At 33.6% G+C, this 26,886-nt stretch overlaps 1 protein-coding gene across 7 annotated transcripts in view; it reads right to left on the bottom strand.

The window, feature by feature from the left end:
* The window catches only part of LOC129804572 (uncharacterized), a 120,839-nt gene that overhangs the window by 61,711 nt on the left and 32,242 nt on the right, over positions 1 to 26,886 (bottom strand). For all 7 annotated transcript variants that reach the window (XM_055851990.1, XM_055851999.1, XM_055852010.1 and 4 more), the window contains exons 2-3: positions 21,023 to 21,172; positions 20,585 to 20,791 (exon numbers count right to left, since the gene is read on the bottom strand). In XM_055851990.1, the coding sequence (XP_055707965.1) occupies positions 20,585 to 20,731 (147 nt within the window). In that variant the 5' untranslated portion in view covers positions 20,732 to 20,791; positions 21,023 to 21,172. The remainder of the gene's footprint in view (positions 1 to 20,584; positions 20,792 to 21,022; positions 21,173 to 26,886) is intronic.

Here is a 26,886-nt window from a genome sequence, read left to right as displayed (position 1 = left end):
CACGGGGTGTCTACTAACTGCACGTAGGTCTTTTATAGGGATGTTCAAAGAGACATAATAGCATTTACCGTTTTTCCTTAAGTTATGCATTTTCATTGCAATCCTTACTCAAACTCTTAATTACCGTAGTACCTTTTCTTATGCTCTTTGGAACTAGGTGAAAATAATATAAGAAAATTGAAGAAATAAAGTGTGCCAAATTTCGGAATAGTTGCATGCAAGCGATAAAGTCTCAAGTTTGAAATGTAATATGTTTAATAGAAATTGATTTTTTTCATTCCTTCTCCTTAAGGAGTGTTGCTTGGAACCTTGTAGAAAGTTTATCGTCTTTGTTTACTTTAAAATCATTCTTAATATATTTTAAAATGAATAAAAATGTAGACATAGCTTTGGTGCCCTATTTCGGCCACCTTCATTTTCATAGTTCCTTGCCCTTCGGGAATTCTCCCAATGCCTTTTTCACGTCATCTCGTTTGTCGAAGCTACATTTTTTGTTATTTTTTTGCATTGTATAATCTCTAGAGTGTGTAAAAACTAAAAATTCATGGAAATTCGAGGGACAAAAAAGGTGGCCGGAATTGCAAGCTGGCCGGAATTTGGCACACTTACCCTAAACGGTGAGCAAAAAAGCTGTACGGTTAATCACTCGTCCAGATTTTTTTGCTCATCGTTTATTGCATTTTCGTTTTATTTCTTAAATTTCCTTTATTTTAATCTAGTGCCTCAGAGTATTTGATGAGGTAGGGTAAGATGGGGTAATTTCATACTCTCAGAGCAGAAGTGGACTGTTTCGTTTAAATAGGGAAATACATACAAAGGAGCCCACTTCTACTCTAAGCGTCTCGGAATCATCTTTGAGATTTTCTAACGGTTTTTGATGGCAAAAGGAAAAAACAAAGAATAAGTACTATCGAATATAAAGTCTTGCACTTCTTTTTGGTTTTCCGTTTCTCTTTGACCATCTGAAACAGTGAAAAATCTCAAAATTTCAAAATATACATGATTCCGAATTACTTTATCTTACCCTATTACATTAATTGAAACGTTCAGAGCAGAAATGGACTGTTTTAATAAGGAAATGCATACAAAGGAGACCATTTCTGCCCTGAGCATCTCAATTGAGAATTTGCATAAGAATTGCAATGAAAATCTATAAATTAATGAAAAACGGTGAGGGTTTGACGGTGACGGTGAGCATTTGACTGCTAATGCGATTCTGCCTTTACGAATATGACAATTTTTCTAAACGAACTTGATACAAGTAGATTACGGCAAAACTCATCTTGTGTCAGTGAATGACTCTTGCTTTGAAATTATTTTACTGTTTTTTATAAAACTCCTAAATTTCCAACTTTACTCTTTTCCATGAAAATGGGATTTCATCATTTAAATGAAATTAAGAATCTTTCAGCTTAAGTGAGAAGAAAAATGTAAATTTTTGCAAAAAAAAATCAAAGTTTTTGTAAATTTTGAATGCTGCAAATGAGGTTATTCGTATGTACTTAAAACCACTCTTATTAAAATACCTTAAGTCAGTATGCAGATGGTAGATATGAAATGCTGTACAAATAAATTGAAATTAAATACATGATTTATGAACAATTGTTGCGCTCAAAAGTGAAAAACGGAAAGGTATGTCATGCCATGCAAAGAAAATTACGAGAAAATCTTTGTATATAATACCTTGTACTCATCAATATTTAATGTAATTTTTCTTACTTTTTTTTTGACATATTCGTCAATTGACTTTTCCCCCTGTCATAAATTATATACGGGCAAAACGATGAAAAGTCTCAAGTGAAACCATAACAAGTCATATATGTAATGCAATATTCTTTTCTCTTTTCACCCTCCTTCAGGCTAATAAACAAGCAAATTATTGTTCAATAATATCAATTTGCTATATGTATTTTGTGCCAGCACGCATTCATCAAACGTGACTTTGCCGTTTCGTCTATAAAATACGATTATGAATAAAAGCTAAAATGCAATATATATTGCAAAGAGTGGTAATTTCATATTTTATTGCTTTACCATAATACTTGGATATATCCACTCGCAACATGTACATTATAGTGTAATTAATGTTTACTTTTATGTGAAAATGTGTTGTGTAGCTGATCGAAATTGAATTTGATATTGGCTCCTAAAGATTTTCCCGAAAACGACCAATACTTCAATTTTGATATCCTACCATGTGAAGCCAAAGGTTCCTCAACAAATCATTAAAGATGCTTTCTGTCTTCTGCGTCGTTTTTCCTTTTGGCATGATCCGTGAGAACCATGATAGAATAGGAAATTTCAACAATATGCATAATGTATGGAAGGGTGGCGAAAATGGGAAACCGGATAAGGTAGAATTTTCATTGAAGCGTAAAACCCCCTTTTTCCATCCGCATCTTTCACGTATATCGTATGTGTGATTATTGAAAAATCACAAAAGGACCAAAGATGAAGCCTTGAAGATTGAATTAAGTGCTTGAGCTTGGAATAATAAAATCTTCCACAGAAAAGTCCTAACGTGCTTTCAGGACGATATGTTTTCAACCCCAGCCGTGGTACCTTAATAGAATTTATTCATCTCTTGAAACTATAACAGTGACACAATCAATACAATAGGGACAGACACAAAAAAATTGAGTGAATTTGTGATGAAACAAAACAAAACAAGCACACAAAAAAAAACTTTCCACAATATCATCTTGAAATGTCCTTCTCTATCTCAATGGGACCAGAAGGAAAAAAAAACTATGCCACCAAATAACACCCACACAAATGATAAACGACATAGTTTTCTATTTCTATGAGTATCTCATTCAGGTTTAACGTCTGACTTCGCAGTTAACATTTACAATTCTCTGCTGTATCCACCAGAATACCATTATCTCTGAATTAGATTTTTTTTTTGGTAGTATTATTCCATCCAGAGATACTTAAAATGATCGTACAAATAAGTTCAACACATTCAGTGTAATTTTGCATTTTTGGTGAAAAGTTGCAGAAATTAAGAAAATTAGAATACCACAACGACGTCTAATTAAATTTTCTGTATAAATGCATTCGCAAATGCTTAAATATGCGCACAAGAAATTCAATTAGAAAGTTTTTGACATCAAGTAAGGGAAAATAGCACGATTAAGAAGTATTTTATGTTTGATAAACAACCAAATGAAGTTTTGTGGTAATTAAACTACAAAAGTTTTCCTGACTTCTCTTCAATTGAGGTTGCAATCTTTCGTTGAAATGCACTACCGCTGGGAAAAATATGTAGCAAGTTTGTACCAAAGGAATAAACAATCTTCTACATCTTATTTTCGAGCAAATGAAAGATATTTAATAAAAGATTTATTCTCTTCTTTTGGGTCAAAACAAGGTAGGTAACCGTTGTCGAGTTTGTCAAGAAAATGTCATTGATCCTACTTTATCATTCTCTCAAGCATCAGTGATTACATATACACATAGAATAACTATATGTAATGCAATATTTGAACAGAAATTTATCAACTGTAAATTATTACAATTAAATTAAATTATATTAAAATGATTAAAATTAAAACGTATTCGTTAATTCAACAGAGAAAGGTGGATAAATTTCGTATAAACGTGATATTGTCAAATGCAATATCGGCCAAAACTTTCTTGACAAAGCTATGTACCAAAAACCAGATGGAAAATTTTCTGTTTTAAATTTTTCTTTTCCCAAATTAGGTGCTTGTATTTCATAAATCTTGCAACCAAACTGTTATATGGGTTATATGTATATATTGGCCACTGAAAACTTTATAAGTATGCAAACCGATCAAATAACATAACTTGATAATATAACTGGTGAAAGAATATTGATTGCAGATGTTTTGACATTTTGAGACGCTTTTTCAAATTTGTTAAGAAAGTTTTAGCCGATGAAAAATAATCAAATTTTGGAAAAGAATTATTTTTGATATAAAATAAAATTAATTATTTCTTTTGAAAAACATAAATGGAACATAGCTTTTCCAAGAAACTTTTAGCCCTTACTATATATTATCATTAAACAACTTGTGATATTGCTTCCAAAGAAACACGATAAATTTTAGGAAGAAAGTTAAAAATAAAACTTGAATTCGTTTTATACAGTATTGATTTTAAAGAATAAAATAATGCAGATACAACATTTGAGAAGAACTGTTTCTTATCGCAATACAATAAAAAATTGATAACTATAGAAAATGTTTATATGACATGTAAAAATTCTAAAATGTTACGGAACAGAATATTCTATAAAATGTAGAAATGTAATATTGCTATAGAAATTATAATGATACACAATTGTTGTAAAACATGGGGTCATATTTGGGCTTATTGAAAAGATCTTGGATAATCTAGTAGGAGAACTAGTTTCAATAAGTTATGAAACTGTAATGAACCGGTTATCAACCGATAATTAATGTTTGTTCGAAAATTTACTCTTAAGCTATTTCATTTTTTTTTTTAATTTTTTTTAGTGATGTATGAATCGTTTCAAATCGATTGTGAACAGGTAAAGTATTTTTGAGGTATAACATCCAAGTTGCAAGTTGGAGTATTTCACAAACCATCTAAGATACTTTGCCATCATCCATTTTTGCTTCTCAAAATTTAATGAATTTTTGGTTTTTCAATTGCCAAAGAAAGAAGGGAGCGTCATTTTTATGAAGGTAATGCTATTATTTGTTATTTATTTTTTTTACTTATTTATAAATTCATGTCCCTGAACAAATTTTAAATCCAAAATGGGACTGTATCAAATTGTATTAAAAAAATCAAACATATGACTTTTGGGCCTATAGAATAGAATCTATTAATCATATTCTTCTTTTACCCAATCACTGGAGGCCATCGCCGTGTTAGCATCGAGACCAACCTCCAGGACATACAATGAAAATCCCCTAACCAGAAAAAGAGATTTTAGGGAAATCTTTCCATAACACTGTGCAACACGATTTTGCTAACGGAGATCTCACATGGTATGTTTGATAGAGTCAAGTCCCCTGATTAAGAATTTAAACTTGGTTTTGCTCCATCACGTTACAATGATTTTTTATTAATACTTTTATATTTTTTCTGTTTTGCCTTACATTATTCGTTATATCTCAGGTTCTAGTGAATAGAACTTAAAAAGTGTAGATCCGTTAGAAAGCTCATTAGCTGTGCTTCAATTTTGGTATATACAAAAAACTTTGTAAAACCACTCCTTCAGGGTGCAAAATTGGAGTTTCTCTAAGAATTACCAAAAAAATGGTCTTAAAGTGAGGTTTTAAAAATTTTTATGAAATAAACTAAACAAAATATTAAAAATTCATTGACACCAGGCGATAGGAAACACTTAGGACTACAATTTTGTTCATCTAAGACACCGCGCTCCGCTCACTCTAAATGCCTCATTTGGTGGTTTTTGTCATTTTCCAAAAATATGAAGTACTAATTTTAGAGAAAATTTCCTAAAGATTTCCGGGAAAATATCTTTTGAAACTTATGTGAAACATACATAAATGTTGAGATTCTTCTTTAAATCGATCGGGGGACCATCAACATGATTTTCATTTACATTCCCAATCTAGAAAAATTAATTTTAATTTCCCAATTAAAAAAAAACTTTTGCCAAAAATCCAAACTTTGTTTTTTATCAAAAATCCTTCGTTCATCCAGGGATCCAACTAATCTTCTAACAGAGTATATTCGGTTTTTTGATTTCAGATCAACCTACTGGGAGAAATCCTGTCATTGTGGAATGGTTCCGAAAATCAGCAACCAACGGTAAAATTTTCAAAATTTTTCATTTTTTTTTTTAATTTTGTTCTAAAGTTACTTTTTCATATCCCAAAAGTTGGAATTTCTAAAATATTTTCTTCATAATAAATTATTATCAGAAAAAGGCCTATTTTTTGACCTGAGATACCCATGTAACCCCTTAGGCGTCTTCTATACGGGGGGATTTCAAAATGCACCCCACTGTGCTATGCACCGGTGAGTCTCGGGAAATCTCCCTTAGTGGTTCATTCCTGAGATAAATTTTCTCCACCCTCTGTTATAAATTCTCCAAGTGTGCTCTAACTAAAATAGATAGTTTAGAAGACTTTCTATTTTATATCGAAACGTTTTAAACGTCAATCACACAGTATTTTATAATCAAAGAATTTGTTAAAGAGTGGTAAAGTTAAAAGCCTTGGGACGAACACTTTATGAGGAAGAGCATATGGGGCACCCATCCTCTATATCAAAACCATCCTACTGCAGGATTTGATGCCAATATTGTTGCTATATTAAGAAAATATCCTAAGTTTTTATTTTTTTATATATCAACTTTATTCTATTTAACTATTTCTTCTATTTCTGCATTTCTATTTAAGGATGTCTATTTGACAATTCGACCATATTCTAAAAAGAATAAACGATACATTCAGAAGAGTGATCGATACCGTGTCCCTTTTTAACATGATTTTCGACTTTCAATAACTTTGAAAATAGTTCATGAGAGAAACATCTCTTGAAAAACAAAAAGAAATGATTTAAAATCGCTTGAAATGTCAAAATATTTGAACATAAACAAATGGAGCTTCCGAAGAGGGAGATTTTAGGCGCCAAGGCAAAAATGCACCGGTCTAAAGCTCAATGGGGGACTTTTGCGTCAAAATGGCGGTTTCGAAATAAAATCGCCCCGTTTAGATGCTCCCTTAAGGGCTTTCTGACTAGGAGCAATTTTTTTAAAATTCTTTTTAAAAGAAAATTTCCCCTATCTTTATAGGCAGAAATATTGGATATTGGAATTTATAGAAAGGCATTTTTTTAATTAAAATTGCTTCTATAGTGTGTAAACGGTGTAAACGCTTTATGGGAATGTGAAGGATTATTGAGAGAAAAGCATAAAGTGGTAATGTAACAAAAAAGGGATGAAAAGCGTCCCAGCTTTGCTGAATGCTTGAATTCGTTACTTAGACGCTATAACTTGAAATTACTTTCGCATCATTTACCGTTTACCGGTTTACACTTTACAACCGATTTATTGAACCGATTGAATGACTCAAAAAATCTCCAAAGTAACTTTGGAGTAAAATAAATAAAAATATAAAATAAAATTAAAAAAATCTGATAAAAATTACTTATCAGTTCAGACTTGTCAGAAATTCCAAGACTTCCAATAAGCCTTTTTTAAGCTTTAACCTTGAAAACCCGTTATTAGAAGTGATTCAATGGCATTGGCGTATGTCAAAGAAATGTCTGCCTTAGGCAAACCTCTAAAACGTATCTAAAATTGAAAAGAAATTGCACAATGCGTTTTAGTGCAAACAGAAAAAACGTGGTTTTGAGATTTCTCTAGCAATGGCCACACATTTGCCAGTAATGTGGTAATTTGGTGTTTAGGTGAAGATTGAATGTGAGTTTCATTTTGTACATCAAATTCTAGTGTTCGAAACAGTCCCTGCTTTCTCCTATTTATTTCTTCCTGTTCAAACCCATTTGATATTGATTTTTTTATTGTGTGATTTTTTATGCAGCATTTTCTTGCACTCAACTCTGTGTATGGCGTATAAATTGGTGTCGCCCACGAGAATTTACCACATATTTCTCCCTTTAGCCCTTCATAGATAATTCTATTTTATCGCGTGGGAAAAAGCACCGTGGAGGCCATTTGTGATCCAATAAGTGCATTTGCACATTATTCAGGCAGATTGATCGCGAAGGTGTTTGTGAATTGGACAAAGCGTGTTAAAATAAAATACTTTCAACTATTGAATTCCAGAGATGTATTAAAAGATGATGACACTGGATGTCTTTCTTGTTACTGGTTCAGCACAGAAAGACGGTGCCGAATATTTGTATCTGTCTCAAGTTAGCTCATGCTCCTTGCGAAAGTCGTTGAGACTCCAATTGCGACAGATATAGATACAAATTTGTGGATATGGCAGTGCCTGGAGCAGACAGAGGGGGAAGTAGAGTGGCTAAGGATTGGTAAAATCACTTGTATAAATAAATTTCCATATTCAGTTTCAGGTCACTTGCGAAAATAGCAGACGTAGCATAGACATAATTTCATTTAATAATCTTACCTCACGATTATTCCGACCATCAATATGAAAATAAAAATTATTGGCTCTTTGCTCATAATGCTAAATTTCAAGTGGAAATAGAAGGAAAAATATCAGTGGAAAATGTTCTTTGAATACATAATTTTGAATTTTAAAATAATATTTTTGTTCGTTCGGATAGAATGAATGAGTAAGAACTACTAGAGGGACCAGAAGAACGTTAGGGAGATATTGCAAATGATTTTTTGTTGGGGTCCGGTTGCTTGAAATCTTGTAACCCAGTCATCTCAAATTTTATACTGAAAAACACATACTCAAATGCGGGCAATAAAATCCCCAGAAATCTCGGGTATTTATCTTATGTAAATCACATATATGTATAGCTAACTTTTCTTGTCGCAGAAAACCCAATCGCAGCACCAGGCGTCTCCATCGAATTCTACCATACATAGTCTTCCAACTCTTCCAATAACTAACCATTATTCATTTTTCTTGCTCATGCTGCACGTACATATTATGTGCTATACATATTACAATGATGAGCTGTGAACTGAAGTGTGAATGTTTGCAGATATTCGACTGAGACATCAGTCAAACTAAATTGATTCATTTTATGGACTATAAGGCCATCATAAAGACAGAATTATTGCGAGATTCACAATCTGCGAATTGGATTTTCGCGTGGAATCACTAAAAGACAGTTTTAGGCATTTTTGTAACGCTCATCTGTGTATTTATCACGCCCATTTTCACTCTTATCCTGAAAATCCAATATATTGCTACACAGATTGACTGACATTACGAACTATGACGCCTTCAGGGGTCAAATTAGTCTTTATATCCTTTCCTAGATTTCCACCACTTTCCACCTAATAATCCTTTGTAAGCGCTTTCCCCCCTTTTATACCATTCTATCCAGTGACCATTGGCCATTTAGTAAATCCCTAAAATGACTTATAGTTTCAATTACATTGTAGATTTCAATTTCTTCCTGATTTAAAGTTCGGGTTATACACAGCAATCTCCCTGTTCAGCTAGTCTGAATTTGAAAAGGTGTTAAATTTGATTTCATCCTTGTGTGTCGAGACCATAAAAACGATTTTATCATCCTTCCCACACACTTATCGGGTGGTTCGTATAAGCATAAAAAGGGAGCAAAACTCAATTACACATAATATACACATGTTGTACAACAATTCCCAGTCATCTCCGCTGTTGAAACTGCCAAGAGGGGGTACAAAAATTTTGTAGTTCATTCGATTTCATTCACTGGTATTTTTGTGAGATATGGATTCATTTGTAATTCAGATATCTGAGTATTATGTAACTTCTAGTTAGAAAAAATACGATTTAAGGAAATAGACAGAACTGACAAAATTGAAATAGATTTCTCAACAAAATTCTCAAACTTAGTCTGGGTAATGTCCTATAAAATATTAATTCCCTGGTTAAAATTAATAATATGATATTTCGACGACTCAGAAGACTCAGAATATAAGTCGAACAACTCGATTTTTTCCAAAAATCGTTTTATTCGCTTTTTGTATAAGGGAAGAGGACTAGCGATCGGCAGTGTTCCCTGGATCGTTATTACCATATTGTTGCACCAATTCAAATGACTTATAAATTATTAGCTACTTTTTACAATTTAACTCTCACAAGAATGTAGCTCAGATTTAATTTATTAAACCAATTTTTTCGTGAGACACTTGATTAAATTCGTGACGATCCGAAGTACAGAGTACATAGCTGCAAATACATCTATTTTTAAATAAATTGTTGTAAAAATTTAATACTTAAATGCACAGATAGCTAAATGAATCACTTAGGGGAGACTGGGGCAAAACCTGTCAAAACGCATATTAGGTGAGATTCTTAACAATCTCACCTACTATAATCCTAACAAAATTTCATGTCGTCCGATCGACCTCAAATTTGGCCAAAATGTGTTTCAGCACTTCCTGATCACGAATATATATGTGGCTATTTTACGTTCCCGGCCGGCCGGCCGGCCGGCCGCTCTTTGGAGCTTAATAGCTCCTAAACTAAAAAAGATATCGACTTGCGGTTTTCGGCAAAGGTTATATATCGGGTGAAAATTGCAACTTGGTGCATAGACCCCCCACCCCCCCCCCCACCCCTCCTTCCGCCATTTTGAAGACCCCCCTTTTTTTGTTTTCTCAATAGCTCCGCCCCTATGGCATTCAGCGGACTCAAATTTTAGTATGTTATAGCTGGGCCTTAGAGCTTTCCATCAATACCAAACTTAAGGTCCCCCGACCCCCCTGACCCGACCTATAAGGGTCCAAAAAAAATTTCTTAAAATGGCCATAACTCCGGTTCCAATTATCAGAATTTAAAAAGTGAGGGCGTTTTGGAAAGCTCTCGTGAAATGCCACTTCTCCTTCTAACATCGCAAGTTCATAAAACCACCGCTAGGGGCGCTTTTTTTAAAAAGAAAATTTTTAAATTTAAAAGTTAAATAACTCAAAAATTCCATTGTGCATCGGGCTGAAAATTTAGTATGTTGTAGCCGTTGATTATACCTATCAAACAAAAAAAACCTTAAGTCGATCTAAAACCCCTGACCCGAGCTATAAGGGGTCAAAGTTCGAACATTGACCGGCCTCTATCTCCGGTTCTAATTAACATAGCGACCTAAATTTTACCTTTTTGGTTTCGTATCGATGAGCACTTTCAGATGGAAGTTCAAAAGGTTACCACAGGTGGCGCTGTGATAGCGTCAAAATTCATCGAAATTCAAAGTCACTTTTCTCAAAAACGGCATTGTGCAAGTTAATGAAATTTTAGTATGTTGTAGTCCAGTCTAGGACGTTTCCAAAATGGTGCGTATGTGTGCTGTGGTTTCAATAGAACCGGAGATATGAGGGGTCAAAGTTCACGAAATTCAAAAAATCATATCTCCGGTTCTATGTGACCGATTTTGATGAATGAGGGCTTAAACGAAAGATCTCACCAAATGATACAACTTTCCAGAACACTTGAACTTCATGGGACCAACACCACGGGCGCCACAGTCGAAAAACCAATTTCAATATCACATAACCTCAATTATCTCGACTGTCGCTAAACCGATTTTGATGATTACTTCGACATAATTGTAGAGGACATTTGTCTCTATATTTCGTCCATACATCATTTTTCGATCAGATAATGCGATCTGTCCGATTTTGTCGTTTAAGTGTGAAAAAATTGATTTTTCCCATAATAACGCTTTGAAACCACTCAGATGCCAATTTGACTACTTCTTCTCGACCAAGACACTTAAAATAGGGTTTTAAATGGAAAGTCTCACAAAATACAACAATTCTTTGATATAGTTCAAGTTCAACAAATGACTACTTGGGACACTCTGGATGAAAAAACGAGTTAAGAAACAAAAAACCTCGCTTATCTTGGCTTCTGAGTAATCGATGAGTTCAAGTTCTACGAAAAAATTATAGAGAACATTCTGGTCTACATTTCACCCATATAACACTTTTGTGTCAGTTCATCCAAATCCTTGATATTTTGGTTTAAATACAAAATTTGTATAATTTCACGAATTTGATTCAAGATAACTGAATGGCGTCTCCCAACTTCAGCTCCAAATCGAATTTGCATGCACTCCGAGTTAGCTCACGTTAAGAATCTCACCTACATAAGCCGGTTAGGATTATCTGTCCCTTTATAAATTATATGACTCATTAAAAAAAAAGCTTAATTTTAAATTAATAAGTGTTTGCTTCTATTAACAGATCTCGACATTTTATTAATTAATGAAAATTTTTATTTATAAATATGCCCCTCGAGAGGTGCTTGTTACATTTGTTATAATCAAATTTGAATTGAATTGAATTTATTTCATCTCATTCTTGATCTTTCCCACCCCCCATGCGGCCACCGCCGTCTTAGCAGTATTAGCAAATTTATTAGCAAATTAAGCAGTAAAAAAAATAAAAAAATTACGTGAGGAGGATTGCCATTCAAATTCTGTAAAAATTCAGCAACACAACCTATGAAGCTTTCAACGCAGTATCAAAACATCGATTCTTATCCAGGGCTTTTGACACTCTCCATATCTTCCTTAGTGGTCAAGTCATGTGTAGGATCATTGGGTTTCCTTTACCGTGTAAACAGACGGAATTTCCACGGGAATTCCCACGAGCAAATGGTAAATTTGCTATGCAAGCGCCCTCTGCAAAAGTGCACGAAACTGCCCGAATGTCTTGAAATATTTTGAATTTCAAATGGAAATTTTCCGTTGGAGGGTGAAATATTCAATTTTCTAAAATGGAAAAAAGCTATCTCGCTTGAGATAGCTTTTTGCTTCCGGAGAATTCCGAAAATTTAATTTGGAGTGTTTTTAAGCAAATAATATATGAAAAAACATGTAAAATCTCCTGTAGTGATCAAAACATTGATTTTAAAAGCAAATTTGAAATCGAATAATAATACTATAATAATTTTGAAAGGATTAGTGTTTCTGGATTAAATTAAATATTCATCAAAAACATTTCAGAAGAGGTTTAAATGATTGGAAAGGCAGATTCAAAATTTATCTTTTTCAATAAATCCCATTATTAAAAAATGTAAAGAATATAATAATGTAGATAAGGAAATACAAGGAATAGTAAGAACTATCGAAGTTCACTGATGAAAATTATAGCCAGAAACCATATAAACTGCCTTTTCGGATATAAAATATTACTTCAATATTTTTTATTGTTTACGTTTTTTTGGAAATAAAATTTTAAAATATTTTACAGTCTTCTTGTTTTTTAAAACAATTTGTATTCAATTATTATACAATTAACTAATCTTTGTAAACATCTCTGTTCAGAATTAGATTGACTGTTTGGTCACCCAGGGATATTTTATACATTTTCTTCCAACACTTTATAAAATTTTAAATTATCAGCACTACAATTAAACGAAAATTAATCAATAGGTCCTATCAGCAAAGATATCCAAAGCCTGTCGTTGATTAATCCACTTTAATTGGGGGTTTTTTAAAAGATTTTCCATGAAATGTATTAATAGATAATATTACTAATATCCTTGTGGTATAATAAAGCCACTTTAATAAAATAAAGTACGTAAAATATCTTCTAAATACACATTCCGTTATTTATATTCGGAAAAAACAAAATTTGAAATTCAAATCTTCGGAGCATTTTTGTGTTGCGCTTTAAGTCCACCAGAGGCGCATAGAGCGGATGGTAAAAATTTGACAGTTCAATATGGGAATTTCCATCCGGAATTCCCATCCGGAATGGAAAATCTCATGGGAATTCCCGTGGGAATTCCGTCTGTTTACACGGTTAGTGGGCAATTTGATAAATTTGCCAGGAGGTTTCCAAAATTCTCACACAAAGACCTCAAAGACACAGCACTAAATATTCTCTAATCTTCAAAAGCATCAGAGTTTGACAATTTCAGCGTGTGAAAAGCTCTGAGTAACAGTTAAGTTTTTAATCTACTGGTTTGAAAGCTCTATATTTACATTTTATTGCCATTTTTTTGTTTGAAGTGCGATTTTTTTATGGTATCGGGTCTTGTTGGAACGTCCACTCCCTCTCACAGAAATGTTTGCATATCCATGGCTTCACTTATAATTTCATGACAATTTCGTAATATACATCGGTATCAAAATACTACTGGAAAGCAGACATCGTCTGTTATGGCAGTCCAAGCCATAATAAGTGGTAGAGCCTAACTTCTGGTGGGACATATCGAATATCTCAATTAAATATCGTAAAATAATTCTCTCACGTATACACTATCATATTTTTCGCTTACGATTTGCTAATTTAGAATTTTTTGGATTTCTTTTGCATCGCTTGGACTAACGGTCACTCGACATACATCTGCGAAATCTTAGTCTTTTTCTAAGTTTGCAAGGCTTTACATTGACCTTGTTTTTGAATATTCGTTCAATGGTTGTTTACGATATATGCACTGGTAAAAACAAAAGGATCAGGTTGATCCAATCTTGATCTCTTTGCAAAGTATAGATCAAATTTCAAACTTTGAATACATATTTATCATAACAAAACATGTTATTTCGATCTATCCTTTGCAAACGATCAAATTTGGATCAATTTAATCCTTTTATTTTTACCAAATGTGTATTTTGCTACCAATTTCTCTGACCTTTCGGTACGGACTTCTTTTTAACAATAATAACTGATTATTATGCAGTTTTTTCGAATCCCAGCCTGGAGTTTTGCAATCGCACCAGTATCCCAGTATCGAATTATGGATAGAGACACAACAGATTTATGTACATTGAGGCGTTAAAAAAGGCTCTAAATAGCAACTTATGTGTCCGAAGAGAAATTTCAAAGAATTAAAAATTTTAGTTATAATAATTATAATTCAGTGCCATTCCTGTGGAGTCTAACTAATGATACTACTATTTTTCCGAACTAGATACAAACTCAATTTATATTAAGACAACATTTATAATATAGTCCTATGTAAGTACTCTGTATTTTTGGGCATGAATAAAATTAAAATTCAAATTCAATATGTGTAGCTTCTTTTATCCAATATGATAAAATGAAACAGCCAGCGGAAATCTTGTTGAATACACTTGCTGTACAATACAAAATGAGTATGTCACTTTTTGATTTAATGTCAAAAATAGTTCTGTTTTTGATGCTTCAAGTTGTTATTTTTCTTTGTTTTTATCATTATTTTTTAATATTCGGTGTTTGATTTGAATTTATTAAGCAGAAAATGTAGCCATTTATAAGTACAGTAGAGTTCCTCAAATTTGAACGATATTTTCAAAAATGTAACGGAATTCATGTGAAATGAACTTTCCCTAAATAGGGATAAATATCTTTAGAGAATATATCAATGTAATTTATTTGTGAAATAAATGGAATTTGTTGCGGAAGTCAATATAATACGATAATATTGAGGAAACATTAGAGAAAAATGGTTCTAATTCAGACTCCACGCAAAATTTTCTTCATACATCCTCAAATTTTACATTCTGAAAACTCAACCGTCGTTCAAATTAGAGGAGTTCAAATTTGTGGAATTCGACTGTATATAAAAGATACAAATGTGTTAATATCTAACAAATTCTCACTTAATTAGGTATATACGTGAGAATTGTTCCCAAGAGCAAACACACACTTACTTTTAATTTCATTAATTAATAAAACACCTCCTCTTGGAGCTCATATCTCCATATGTGTGTGATTTTATATATCACCCAAACTGGAGGGGATGCTCTGAAAAATTAAGGATGGTTTCCTATCTGATGCTCCTCATGGGACACGTGTGGTCACGATTCAAATGTAACACGTTTAGTGTTTGATGTGGTCATTCATGTAATTTTCATAATGATGCAATGATATTATTTCACCTCTATACAACGCATGTATTGGCAATTTCGGTTATGTTTCCATATAATTTGCTACCAATATTTTATAGACGATTTTGTAATTCGTTCGAGTGCCATATTCTTGTGGACTCATGGTCGTTTTTTTTTTGCGAGAATATTCACCATTTTCTTTTCATATTCACATAAAAAGCCGCATTTTATGATGATTTCCTTTCTATTCCTCGCATTTTTTTTTCACTTCTTCCTCCATTACAGTATTTTTAAGCAATGACTCTACATCAGCACATTACTTCTCAGTCCCCATAAAGCTTAGGACATGGAACATAACATCCCAAGTGTATAGAGTTTTTCTTTAAAAAAAAAGTCTGTGGGATAATATCGTATCGATCAGAGATTCGAATTACACAAATGATCCTTCACATTGAATGTATCTATATCATGACTCCCCCGTGACTGCTGATGGTGTTCTTTGGCCCATAAATCAGGCATTCGTCAGAGATACGAGCGTGTCCTGGAAAGCTATATAATGCAAAATTTATATGACCCAAGTTTAAAAGCGCAAATAAAAGAGGTCGCAAAGTTGAACGAAGAAAGCTTTTAGAGACATTAGATTTTACGCACTTTTCCATTTCATAAGATTTTAGCTAATTTTGGAAGATTTACATTTCAAAACGCATCGTTTCTAATCAAAGAATATTTTTTTTAGAAATGACAAGATGTGTTTATATTAATTTATTGTGATGACTCTTAAAACTTCTTAAAATTTAAATTGAAAATTTAAAATTTAAAATATGCTAACCCAAGTTTGATAATCAATAATAAAAGTTGAAAAGCATGTAGATTAAGTCATTGCTCTTTACTGATGTTAAACCAACGTTCAAGTTTGTAAAAGTAAACATCATTATCTACCCCAAGAGAGTATCTTTCCTCAAAGTTGAATGTTAGTATCTATAATGTAAATTAGTTTCTCCATGTATTTTAATTGGCTAGACACATTATATTATCTCAGCACAATGAATATCTAATATTTTGGGTTGTTTTCCTTTTTGAAATTTGGCCTCATACCATGCGAAAAGCTTTGTTTATCCGATGGATGCTTGTTTGAAATTGGAATTTCAGTATTCACCAATTCGTTGGTATGTACTACATATATTTACACCAAAGCAATCTAATCCAACAAGATACGTTTTTGGGATGAATGCTGGAAATGGTTGAAGACCTTCAGTGCAGAATGGATGACGAGGGCAAGCTGATTATGTTTCTTGTAAACACTACATTAAATTCCAAAGTAAGTTGTTGAAAGTTTGAAGTAATAGGAGAGGGTGAAGTAATTTCTCGTATGTATGATTTTAAGACATACAAAAATGATGAATTAGTAACTTTAAAATGATCGATCTATAAACAAATAACCCAAATTGTCAATATCCATATTGATGGTCCCATTTCATACCACACAGAAAACAATATTTTGTCAAATTGTTCGTAAATGTTTGTGAAATCCTATGGCAGACTTACGAAATGCTCGTGAATCGTATAACCCACAAACAAGTTCGTAAAGTTTTATACTTTTTTCACAAACATTGTTCGTAAAATGATCATTTGACGAACATTTTATGTACTTTTACAAACATTTGTTCGTAAATGTTCGTAAACACACAAAAAAATGTTCGTAAAATTTTGTCATTTGTTCGTATTTGTTTGTAAATTTTTGCCAGACAAACAACTCAGCTAAAAATTTACGAACAAATACGAACAAATGACAAAGTTTTACGAACATTTTTTAGTATGTTTACGAACATTTACGAACAAATGTTTGTAAAAGTACATAAAATGTTCGTCAAATGATCATTTTACGAACAATGTTTGTGAAAAAAGTACAAAAACTTGTTTGTTGGTTATATGATTCAGGAGCATTTCCTAAGTCTGCCATATGACTTCACAAACATTTGCGAACAATTTTACAAAATATTTTTTTCTGTGCATTCTAACTCGTTTTATTAGACCATTTATTACTCCTAGAGATATGTTATTCCTGAAATCGAACTTTACAACTGCAGAAATGAGAGACAAAAAATCCATTTCATTGCTCGAACTCTACCAATAGCGCACTATTAAAATCTTTCGATTTTTTGATCTTAAAATTTACTTTCCTCCCCGTGGTGACCAATTTTCTCAACTTTATCTCGTATTTGAGTTTTGAGAAAAGATGTCACGCTGTTTGTTCGTCAATCCTTCTGTATTTATCACAGTTACAGAACAAACAGTTAGAGAGAGAGACCCAGGTTATTTTTGTTTTAGAGGTTGCATAGTTTCGGCTATACACGAAAATGTGAAGTTACATATTTCTATACCCAGTGAACACAATTAGCTGAAAAAAGCAGCGTTTTTAGCATATTTTTACTGAGTCCATCAGCAAAATATGCTGACCGGTCAGCAGTTCTCGAACAAAAAGTTCTAACCAATTATATGGTAATGGTAGGATTTGAAAACTTCGTATGCCTCGCGAGTGTCGTTTTGAGGTTAGCAGAATTCATATGAATGCTCAGCTCATATGTTTTCAGTTGAATTGAAATCTGCTAGCATTTGGTGATTGCTGGGTAATAACAGTTTTTCAAGGTCAATATTAAAAAGCTCTAGAGTCTATACAGAAAAAAAATATTTTGTAAATTTGTTCGTAAATGTTCGTAAAATGTTCGCCAGGAAAACAAAAATTTTCGAACAAATTCAAAATTTTACAAACATTTTTTGTGTGTTTACGAACATTTACGAACAAATGTTTGTAAAAGTACAAAAAATGCTCGTCAAGTGACCATTTTACAAAATTCACAAACATTTAGGGTAAGTGTGCCAAATTCCGGCCAGCTTGCAATTTCGACCACCTTTTTTGTTCCTCGAATTTCCATGAACTTTTAGATTTTACGTACTCTAGAGATTATACAGTAGACTCTCACTCAATCGGCTCTTTTTCAATCGGGCGACAAATTTTGTTTACAATTTTCACGTTTAATCATGAAGCTAATTTACTCAAATTCGCTACAGTTCTTCCTATTTTATCGTGATTCTTTATAATTGGGCGCTTTTTGTGGAACTTACAAAGGCTTTGATGCTCAATTCTATCGCTAAACCGAATGACATTTTGCCCCATATTCCCGATTGAGAGAGAGTCTACTGTACAATGCAAAAGAATAACAAAAAATGTAGCTTCGACAAACGAGATGACGTGAAAAAGATATTAGAAGAATTTTCAAAGGGCAAAGAACTATGAGAATGAAGGTAGCCGAAATAGGGTACCAAAGCTATGTCTATATTATTATGCATTTTAAAATGTATTAAGAATTATTTTAGAGTAAATAAAGACGGCAAACTCTTTACAAGGTTCCAAGCAACACTCTTTCAGAAGAAATAATAAAAAAAAATCAATTTGTATTTAAAATATTGCATTTCAAACTTGAGACTTTGACGCTTGCATGCAACCATGCCGAAATTTGGCACACTTACCCTACGAAAAATTTTACGAAATATTTTTTTCTGTGTAGAGAACGTGTTTCACAATTAAATTGAATCCTTGTTTGGGCTCGGCAAAGAGGTCTTTAAATTTCTGGAAAGCCTGAATCAGTTGTAATAGGTTATGAGCCTTTTAGCGATTAATAATTTTTATCCGAAAATCGCATCTGTACCTCCTAAGCAATTTTGGTAATCTTTTATGAGATTTGTTGATGAGTTCAATTCGGTTTTAGATGAGTAAACATTATAAAAAACATACTGGAGGAAAAGCTTTACGAAATCTTCGAATTTGTGATTGCTGTTGCATACTTAATCCAATGAATTGAACACTTGGAGATCTTAAATAATGTAGGTATATGGGGCAAAACTGCTTTTGGGGTGCAAAATCCAAGCCATGAGCATTTCATTAAACTGGTACGCTTTTTTTCTATAGATATACAATTTCAATTTTCACATATTTCTTATGGACATAAAATTAGTTTGAATACTAATCATATTAGGAACATTTTGCAAAAGAATCGTGAAGAAAATTAAGCTTACTGAAACTGCATAACATTATCCGTAAGAATCTCCTCAAAAATATCCTAAATCCCAAGACAAATTATCTTATGTATTCCTTTGCAAATTAGAAATTTTATTACGAATAAATTGACCATAAATAAGATTTTCTTTTATGTAAAGATTTATTTGATGAGATTTTATAATGCTCTCTTATTCGCATTCCAATTATTATACGAAATATACTTGAGAACCTTTTCCAGTAATTGAACTCAACCTAAATCAAATTCAAAAACTTTCGAAGCACTTAAGCTGAAAGTTTTAGTTTACTAGAGGAAGGCTATTCAAACCATAAATTGTTCTAAGTGTTAATAGTATGGAGGAAATGTATATGATACATATATGTATTATAAAGTAGAAAACGATTCAGTGATTATGTTTTACAATGATGCCAAACTGACTAATCTTAATTCATTATATTCAGCTGTGATTTTTATAAAGAAATATAAAAAAAGAGATGAAAAATGTCTCAACTTTCCTGAATGCTCGAACTGGTGAGGTCGAGCTCACCTTGTATTACACTTTGACATACTTCATAAGTTTTACCATACCGGTGTAATATCGATTTGAATTGTTTTATAATTTTTTAGCAATCGAAAACAAACACCTGAAAATCTTGCAAAAATAGTTTTCGAAAATTTTTACATTTTAAAAGCTACTAGAGATAACGTTTTTTTTTTATTGGGAGTCACCGAAGACCGGAAGTTGACATCTCTTACCGTTTACGATCGATTATATAACTGCTCTCTCTTTGAGTTCGAGCAGTAAAATAGGACAGAAAAGCCGAATTTCAAAACTGCCCCTATACAAAGGTGCCCCACTTCCCCAGCTACACCGCTAAACTTTATTAAGTTTCATATTAACGCAAATCCAATTTATAGGTCGTAGCATAAAAGTCACCATCAGTTCGAACATCCCGAGAATTGTTTTTCACTTGTTCATAGACGTGTTTATTGAATTCAACAATGATTTATGCGAAAATTTATGCATTAGCTCATGCATAATAAACAGACTGATTAAATTTATATCACTCTGATTTCCCAGATATTGAGACAATGTGACTATGGAAATGTGCATTGCTATTCCAGAAGAGTTTGCAAATTGTATGACTCACCGCAAAAAGTCCTGGAGCTGTGGGTGGTGGTGCTGACACGGAGGCAGCTGCTGTACTTCCGTAATTGAACTGTGTCTGGTAACTGCTTGAGAGGATCTTCTTGTGTGCTGATGCATGAGCGCGATATGCACTGACACTGAGTTTCATTGTCGCCAAAAATTGCTCGATTGCAATGCTATTCGTTTCCTCAGTGTTGCACGTTGGAAGCTGCAGTGAATTATTTAAAATTCACATACAATTTACAAGTATTGACAATTGAATTTCATGGATTTTCTCTACTCTCAGTCAGTGAAGAAAACCAATTGGTAAGAATTAATCTTATAGATAAAAAAAAGAAATCTATTGAGAATTTAAGTTAAAATTTGCTGAGAAGAGCAAATTTATACAACATACTATCTATTTTTATGTATTAAAGTGTTTCATAGGGAGATATCTCACTTTTCCTCAACTTTCGTGCCACACGAAAGCTTCTACCGTTCAGTAGGTCGAGTGGAATGCATGGGTTGGTGGCTGGAAAAGTTGACCGATAACCGCAGTACCAGCTGGAGATCATCACTGGAAACTATTTCACCAGACACAGTGTTGGCACTGAAATGAATAAGGAAAAATTGTGGTGCTATTCACGAAATTTCACATTAAAAATAAAAAAAAGATTATCAGGTTATATGGTAAATGGTTTTCATTTTATTAATTTTCAGTTCTCAAAAAGGTTATAGAGTTATAGTAACTTTATATGATTTTACGTTATATTAATAAGATTCAATGTTATATCATTCTCTTTCTCTAAAACTTTACAAAGTGAAGAAAACAATTTAAATTGTCACTTGTGGTTTATGCTTTTATGAGAAAAGGGACAGATAATCCTAACCGGCTTATGTAGGTGAGATTCTTAACGTGAGCTAGCTCGGAGTGCATGCAAATTCGATTTAGAGCTGAAGTTGGGGGACGCCATTCAGTTATCTTGAATAAAATTCGTGAAATTATACAAATTTTGTATTTAAACCAAAATATCAAGGATTTGGATGAACTGGCAGAAAAGTGATATATGGGTGAAATGTAGACCAGAATGTTCTCTATAATTTTCCCATAGAACATGATCTCATCGATTACTCAGAAGCCAAGATAAGCGAGGTTATTTGTTTCTTAACTCGTTTTTTCATCCAGAGTGCCCCAAGTGTTCATTTGTTGAACTTCAACTATATCAAAGAATTGTTGTATTTTGTGAGACCTTCCATTTAAACCCATATTTTAAGTGTCTTGGTGGAGTAGAGGCAGTCAAATTGGCATCTGAGTGATTTCAAAGCGTTATTATGGGAAAAATCATTTTTTTTCACACTTAAACGGCAAAATCGGAGTGATAGCGTAGTCTGAGCGGAAAATGATGTATGGACGAAATGTAGAGACAAATGTGTTCTACAATTATGTCGAAGTAATCATCAAAATCGGTTTAGTGACAGTCGAGATAATTGAGGTTATGTGATATTGAAATTGATTTTTCGACTGTGGCGCCCCTGGTGTTGGTCCCACGAAGTTCAAATATTCTAGAAAGTTGTAGCATTTGGTGAGATCTTTCGTTTAAGCCCTCATTCATCAAAATCGGTCTCATAGAACCGGAGATATGATTTTTTGAATTTTGTGAACTTTGACCCCTCATATCTCCGGTTCTGTTTTAACCACAGCGCACATTTGCACCATTTTGGAAACGTCCTAGACTGGACTACAACATACTAAAATTTCATTAACTTGCACAATGCCGTTTTTGAGAAAAGTGACTTTGAATTTCGATGAATTTTGACGCTATCACAGCGCCACCTGTGGTGACTTTTTGAACTTCCATCTGAAAGACGAAACCAAAAAGGTAAAATTTAGGTCGCTATGTTAGTTAGAACCAGAGATAGAGGCCGGTCAATGTTCGAACTTTGACCCCTTATAGCTCGGGTCAGGGCTTTTAGATCGACTTAAGGTTTTTTTTGTTTGATAGGTATAATCAACGGCTACAACATACTAAAATTTCAGCCCGATGCACAATGGAATTTTTGAGTTATTTAACTTTTAAGATTTAAAAATTTTCTTTTTAATAATAGCGCCCCTAGCGGTGGTTTTATGAACTTGCGATGTTAGAAGGGGAAGTGGCATTTCACGAGAGCTTTCCAAAAAGCCCTCACTTTTTAAATTCTGACAATTAGAACCGGAGTTATGGCCATTTTAAGAAATTTTTTTTGGACCCTTATAGCTCGGGTCAGGGGGGTCGCGGGACCTTAAGTTTGGTATTGATGGAAAGCTCTAAGGCCCAGCTATAACATACTAAAATTTGAGCCCGCTCGATGCCATAGGGGCGGAGCTATTGAGAAAACAAAAAAGGGGGGTCTTCAAAATGGCGGAAGGAGGGGTGGGGGGTGGGGGTTCTATGCACCAAGTTGCAATTTTCACCCGATATATAACCTTTGCCGAAAACCGCAAGTCGATATCTTTTTTAGTTTAGGAGCTATTAAGCTCCAAAGAGCGGCCGGCCGGCCGGCCGGGAACGTAACTTAGCCACATATATATTCGTGATCAGGAAGTGGCGAAACACATTTTGGCCAAGTTTGAGGTCGATCGGACGACATGAAATTTTGTTAGGATTATAGGGGAAAGTGGGTCACCTTTGAAATTGGGATTTTTCATCTATTAGGTGAGATTCTTAACAATCTCACCTACTATAATCCTAACAAAATTTCATGTCGTCCGATCGACCTCAAACTTGGCCAAAATGTGTTTCAGCACTTCCTGATCACGAATATATATGTGGCTATTTTACGTTCCCGGCCGGCCGGCCGGCCGCTCTTTGGAGCTTAATAGCTCCTAAACTAAAAGAGATATTGACTTGCGGTTTTCGGCAAAGGTTATATATCGGGTGAAAATTGCAACTTGGTGCATTGACCCCCCACCCCCCACCCCTCCTTCCGCCATTTTGAAGACCCCCCTTTTTTTGTTTTCTCAATAGCTCCGCCCCTATGGCATCGAGCGGGCTCAAATTTTAGTATGTTATAGCTGGGCCTTAGAGCTTTCCATCAATACCAAACTTAAGGTCCCCCGACCCCCCCTGACCCGAGCTATAAGGGTCCAAAAAAAATTTCTTAAAATGGCCATAACTCCGGTTCTAATTGTCAGAATTTAAAAAGTGAGGGCTTTTTGGAAAGCTCTCGTGAAATGCCACTTCCCCTTCTAACATCGCGAGTTCATAAAACCACCGCTAGGGGCGCTATTATTAAAAAGAAAATTTTTAAATCTTATAAGTTAAATAACTCAAAAATTCCATTGTGCATCGGGCTGAAATTTTAGTATGTTGTAGCCGTTGATTATACCTATCAAACAAAAAAAACCTTAAGTCGATCCATAACCCCTGACCCGAGCTATAAGGGGTCAAAGTTCGAACATTGACCGCCCTCTATCTCCGGTTCTAACTAACATAGCGACCTAAATTTTACCTTTTTGGTTTCGTCTCGATGAGCACTTTCAGATGGAAGTTCAAAAAGTCACCACAGGTGGCGCTGTGATAGCGTCAAAATTCATCGAAATTCAAAGTCACATTTCTCAAAAACGGCATTGTGCAAGTTAATGAAATTTTAGTATGTTGTAGTCCAGTCTAGGACGTTTCCAAAATGGTGCGTATGTGCGCTGTGGTTTCAATAGAACCGGAGATATGAGGGGTCAAAGTTCACGAAATTCAAAAAATCATATCTCCGGTTCTATGTGACCGATTTTGATGAATGAGGGCTTAAACGAAAGATCTCACCAAATGCTACAACTTTCTAGAATGTTTGAACTTCGTGGGACCAACACCAGGGGCGCCACAGTCGAAAAACCAATTTCAATATCACATAACCTCAATTATCTCGACTGTCGCTGAACCGATTTTGATGATTACTTCAACATAATTGTAGAGGACATTTGTCTCTACATTTCGTCCATACATCATTTTCCGCTCAGACTACGCTATCACTCCGATTTTGCCGTTTAAGTGTGAAAAAATTGATTTTTCCCATAATAACGCTTTGAAATCACTCAGATGCCAATTTGACTGCCTCTACTCCACCAAGACACTTAAAATAGGGGTTTAAATGGAAAGTCCCGCAAAATACAACAATTCTTTGATTTAGTTGAAGTTCAACAAATGAACACTTGGGGCACTCTGGATGAAAAAACAAGTTAAGAAACAAAAAACCTCGCTTATCTTGGATTCTGATTAATCGATGAGATCAAGTTCTACGGCAAAATTATAGAGAACATTATGGTCTACATTTCACCAATATATCACTTTTCTGTCACTCCATCCAAATCCTTGATATTTTGGTTTAAATACAAAATTTGTATAATTTCACGAATTTTATTCAAGATAACTGAATGGCGTCTCCCAACTTCAGCATCAAATCGAATTTGCATGCACTCCGAGTTAGCTCACGTTAAGAATCTCACCTACATAAGCCGGTTAGGATTATCTGTCCCTTTTTAAATAAAATTGAAATTACATTATGATATGGCTCAGTTCCAATTACACATAGGTAAAAAATCCCAATTTCAAAGGTGCCCGACTTTCAAAAGTGCCCCACTTTCAAAAGTACCTCATTTCTCCCTATAGCGGAAAGCGCGCTACCTTCAGACGACTCAAGCTTCGAACGACTTATTTTTTTCAATGTGTTATTAATTTATTTGACCCATTATAATATTAATATTCTAATAGCTAGTTTTCCTGAATTTATTTTTTCTGAAAAATGTCCTGAAAAATCCATAGGTCAAATCCGTCAAATCCATTAAGAACATAGAGAAAAAATTGAGCTGTCCGAAGCTTGAGTCGTTCGAAGATAGCGCGCTTTCCCCTATACATATGTATGTAAACAAGGACCGTTTTTTTCTTAAATTTTTAAAGTTTAATAAATTTTATTCTTTATTCGGTAAAAAATGGAGTCTCTTTCTTTCTTCATATTTACGTAAAATTGAAGTAAAAATCATACAAGAGGAAAATTGTATCCAATTTTTCGTTTACACCCTTCATCACACAAATTGGGGAGTTTGTCAATGAGGATAAAAGACGTTCATTGCCAATTCCCTATAGCATGATATGGTGTCAAATACATCCCCAAAATCTAATCCCCCATTCCACCAGGATGCCTGAAATGTGTAGAAATGAGAAGGAGATTCTCTAATTCAGTCACACTGGGCTTAAACTGAAAATATCTCGTTTAAGGCTTAAAAGTTTTGCATAATTCAAAGGTTTGCCATTACGGTTGAGGTAGCTTTTGGCCAATACTCTTATTTACAGATACACAATGGAGCCCAATCATAGATGGTCGATGTCATGGTTCCCCCATGAAGCCACTACGAAGATAAACCATGGACAATGAAATCAATATCCTAACTGGGACAATAGAACAATAAAAATAATTGTCTTACTCACTGATTTCAATGCCAGAATTTCATGTTCATTCCCAGTTGAAATCATTGAACACACATCCTCGTATTTTATTCATTTGATTTAGGAATGGGAAATATCTACACAGAAGTTTTCCAAAATGTATACCTCTCTACAACTGACACGTGACACAAATAAACCAAATAAACTATTCTATCAATTAGTCGTGTGAAGTTAATTTAAAATGTTCCAACTCGAATAATTTAATTCTCTCTTTGTAGACATTAGACATTTCAGATGAGAAACTAGAGCAATTGTATGAAATATTGCAAGATAAATAAATCAATTAAAGTTTATGCAACACCCAGAGGCCTTTAAGAAATTTTTCAGGGGAAGGGTATTAATGAATTCGAATAGATTTGTATAATTACTCAGAGTAAGCATATGCTGAATTTATGTATAAGGAGAGACTTTAAAATTGTGGATTTATACTTCTGTTCGAAGTTTCAAAAGATGTAAGATGCCTTTATAAAATCGGTTATAATACACATGAATAACTTACGAAAACCTTTGTGAGATACTCATAAAGCGATCACATAAACTTAATACTTTTGTTTTTCCAATTTTCCAAGATAAACTTGAAGATAAGCGGTATAAATACTTATAAAAGCTCATTTACTCTGAGAACATTTTAATATATCAACAAGTTTAGAATTTGAATTGCTGACATTGTACTCCAGCTGTGATGAATGCTCGAACTAGTGACTTTGATGTGACATTTAAAAGTGGTTTTGCATAATTTGTTTAGAGATTAACAAAGTTGTTAAGCATAAAGAAACTCATTAGAAAATTTCGATACAAGCATTATGAGCACAATTACAAGCATTTCACAAAAAATTGTTTCACATTTTTT

The sequence above is a fragment of the Phlebotomus papatasi genome, chromosome 1 (genome assembly GCF_024763615.1).
Source record: "Phlebotomus papatasi isolate M1 chromosome 1, Ppap_2.1, whole genome shotgun sequence".
NCBI classification, from domain to species: domain Eukaryota; kingdom Metazoa; phylum Arthropoda; class Insecta; order Diptera; family Psychodidae; genus Phlebotomus; species Phlebotomus papatasi.
Note: the sequence above shows the minus strand (reverse complement) of the source record. Positions and strands in the feature narration are given on the sequence as shown.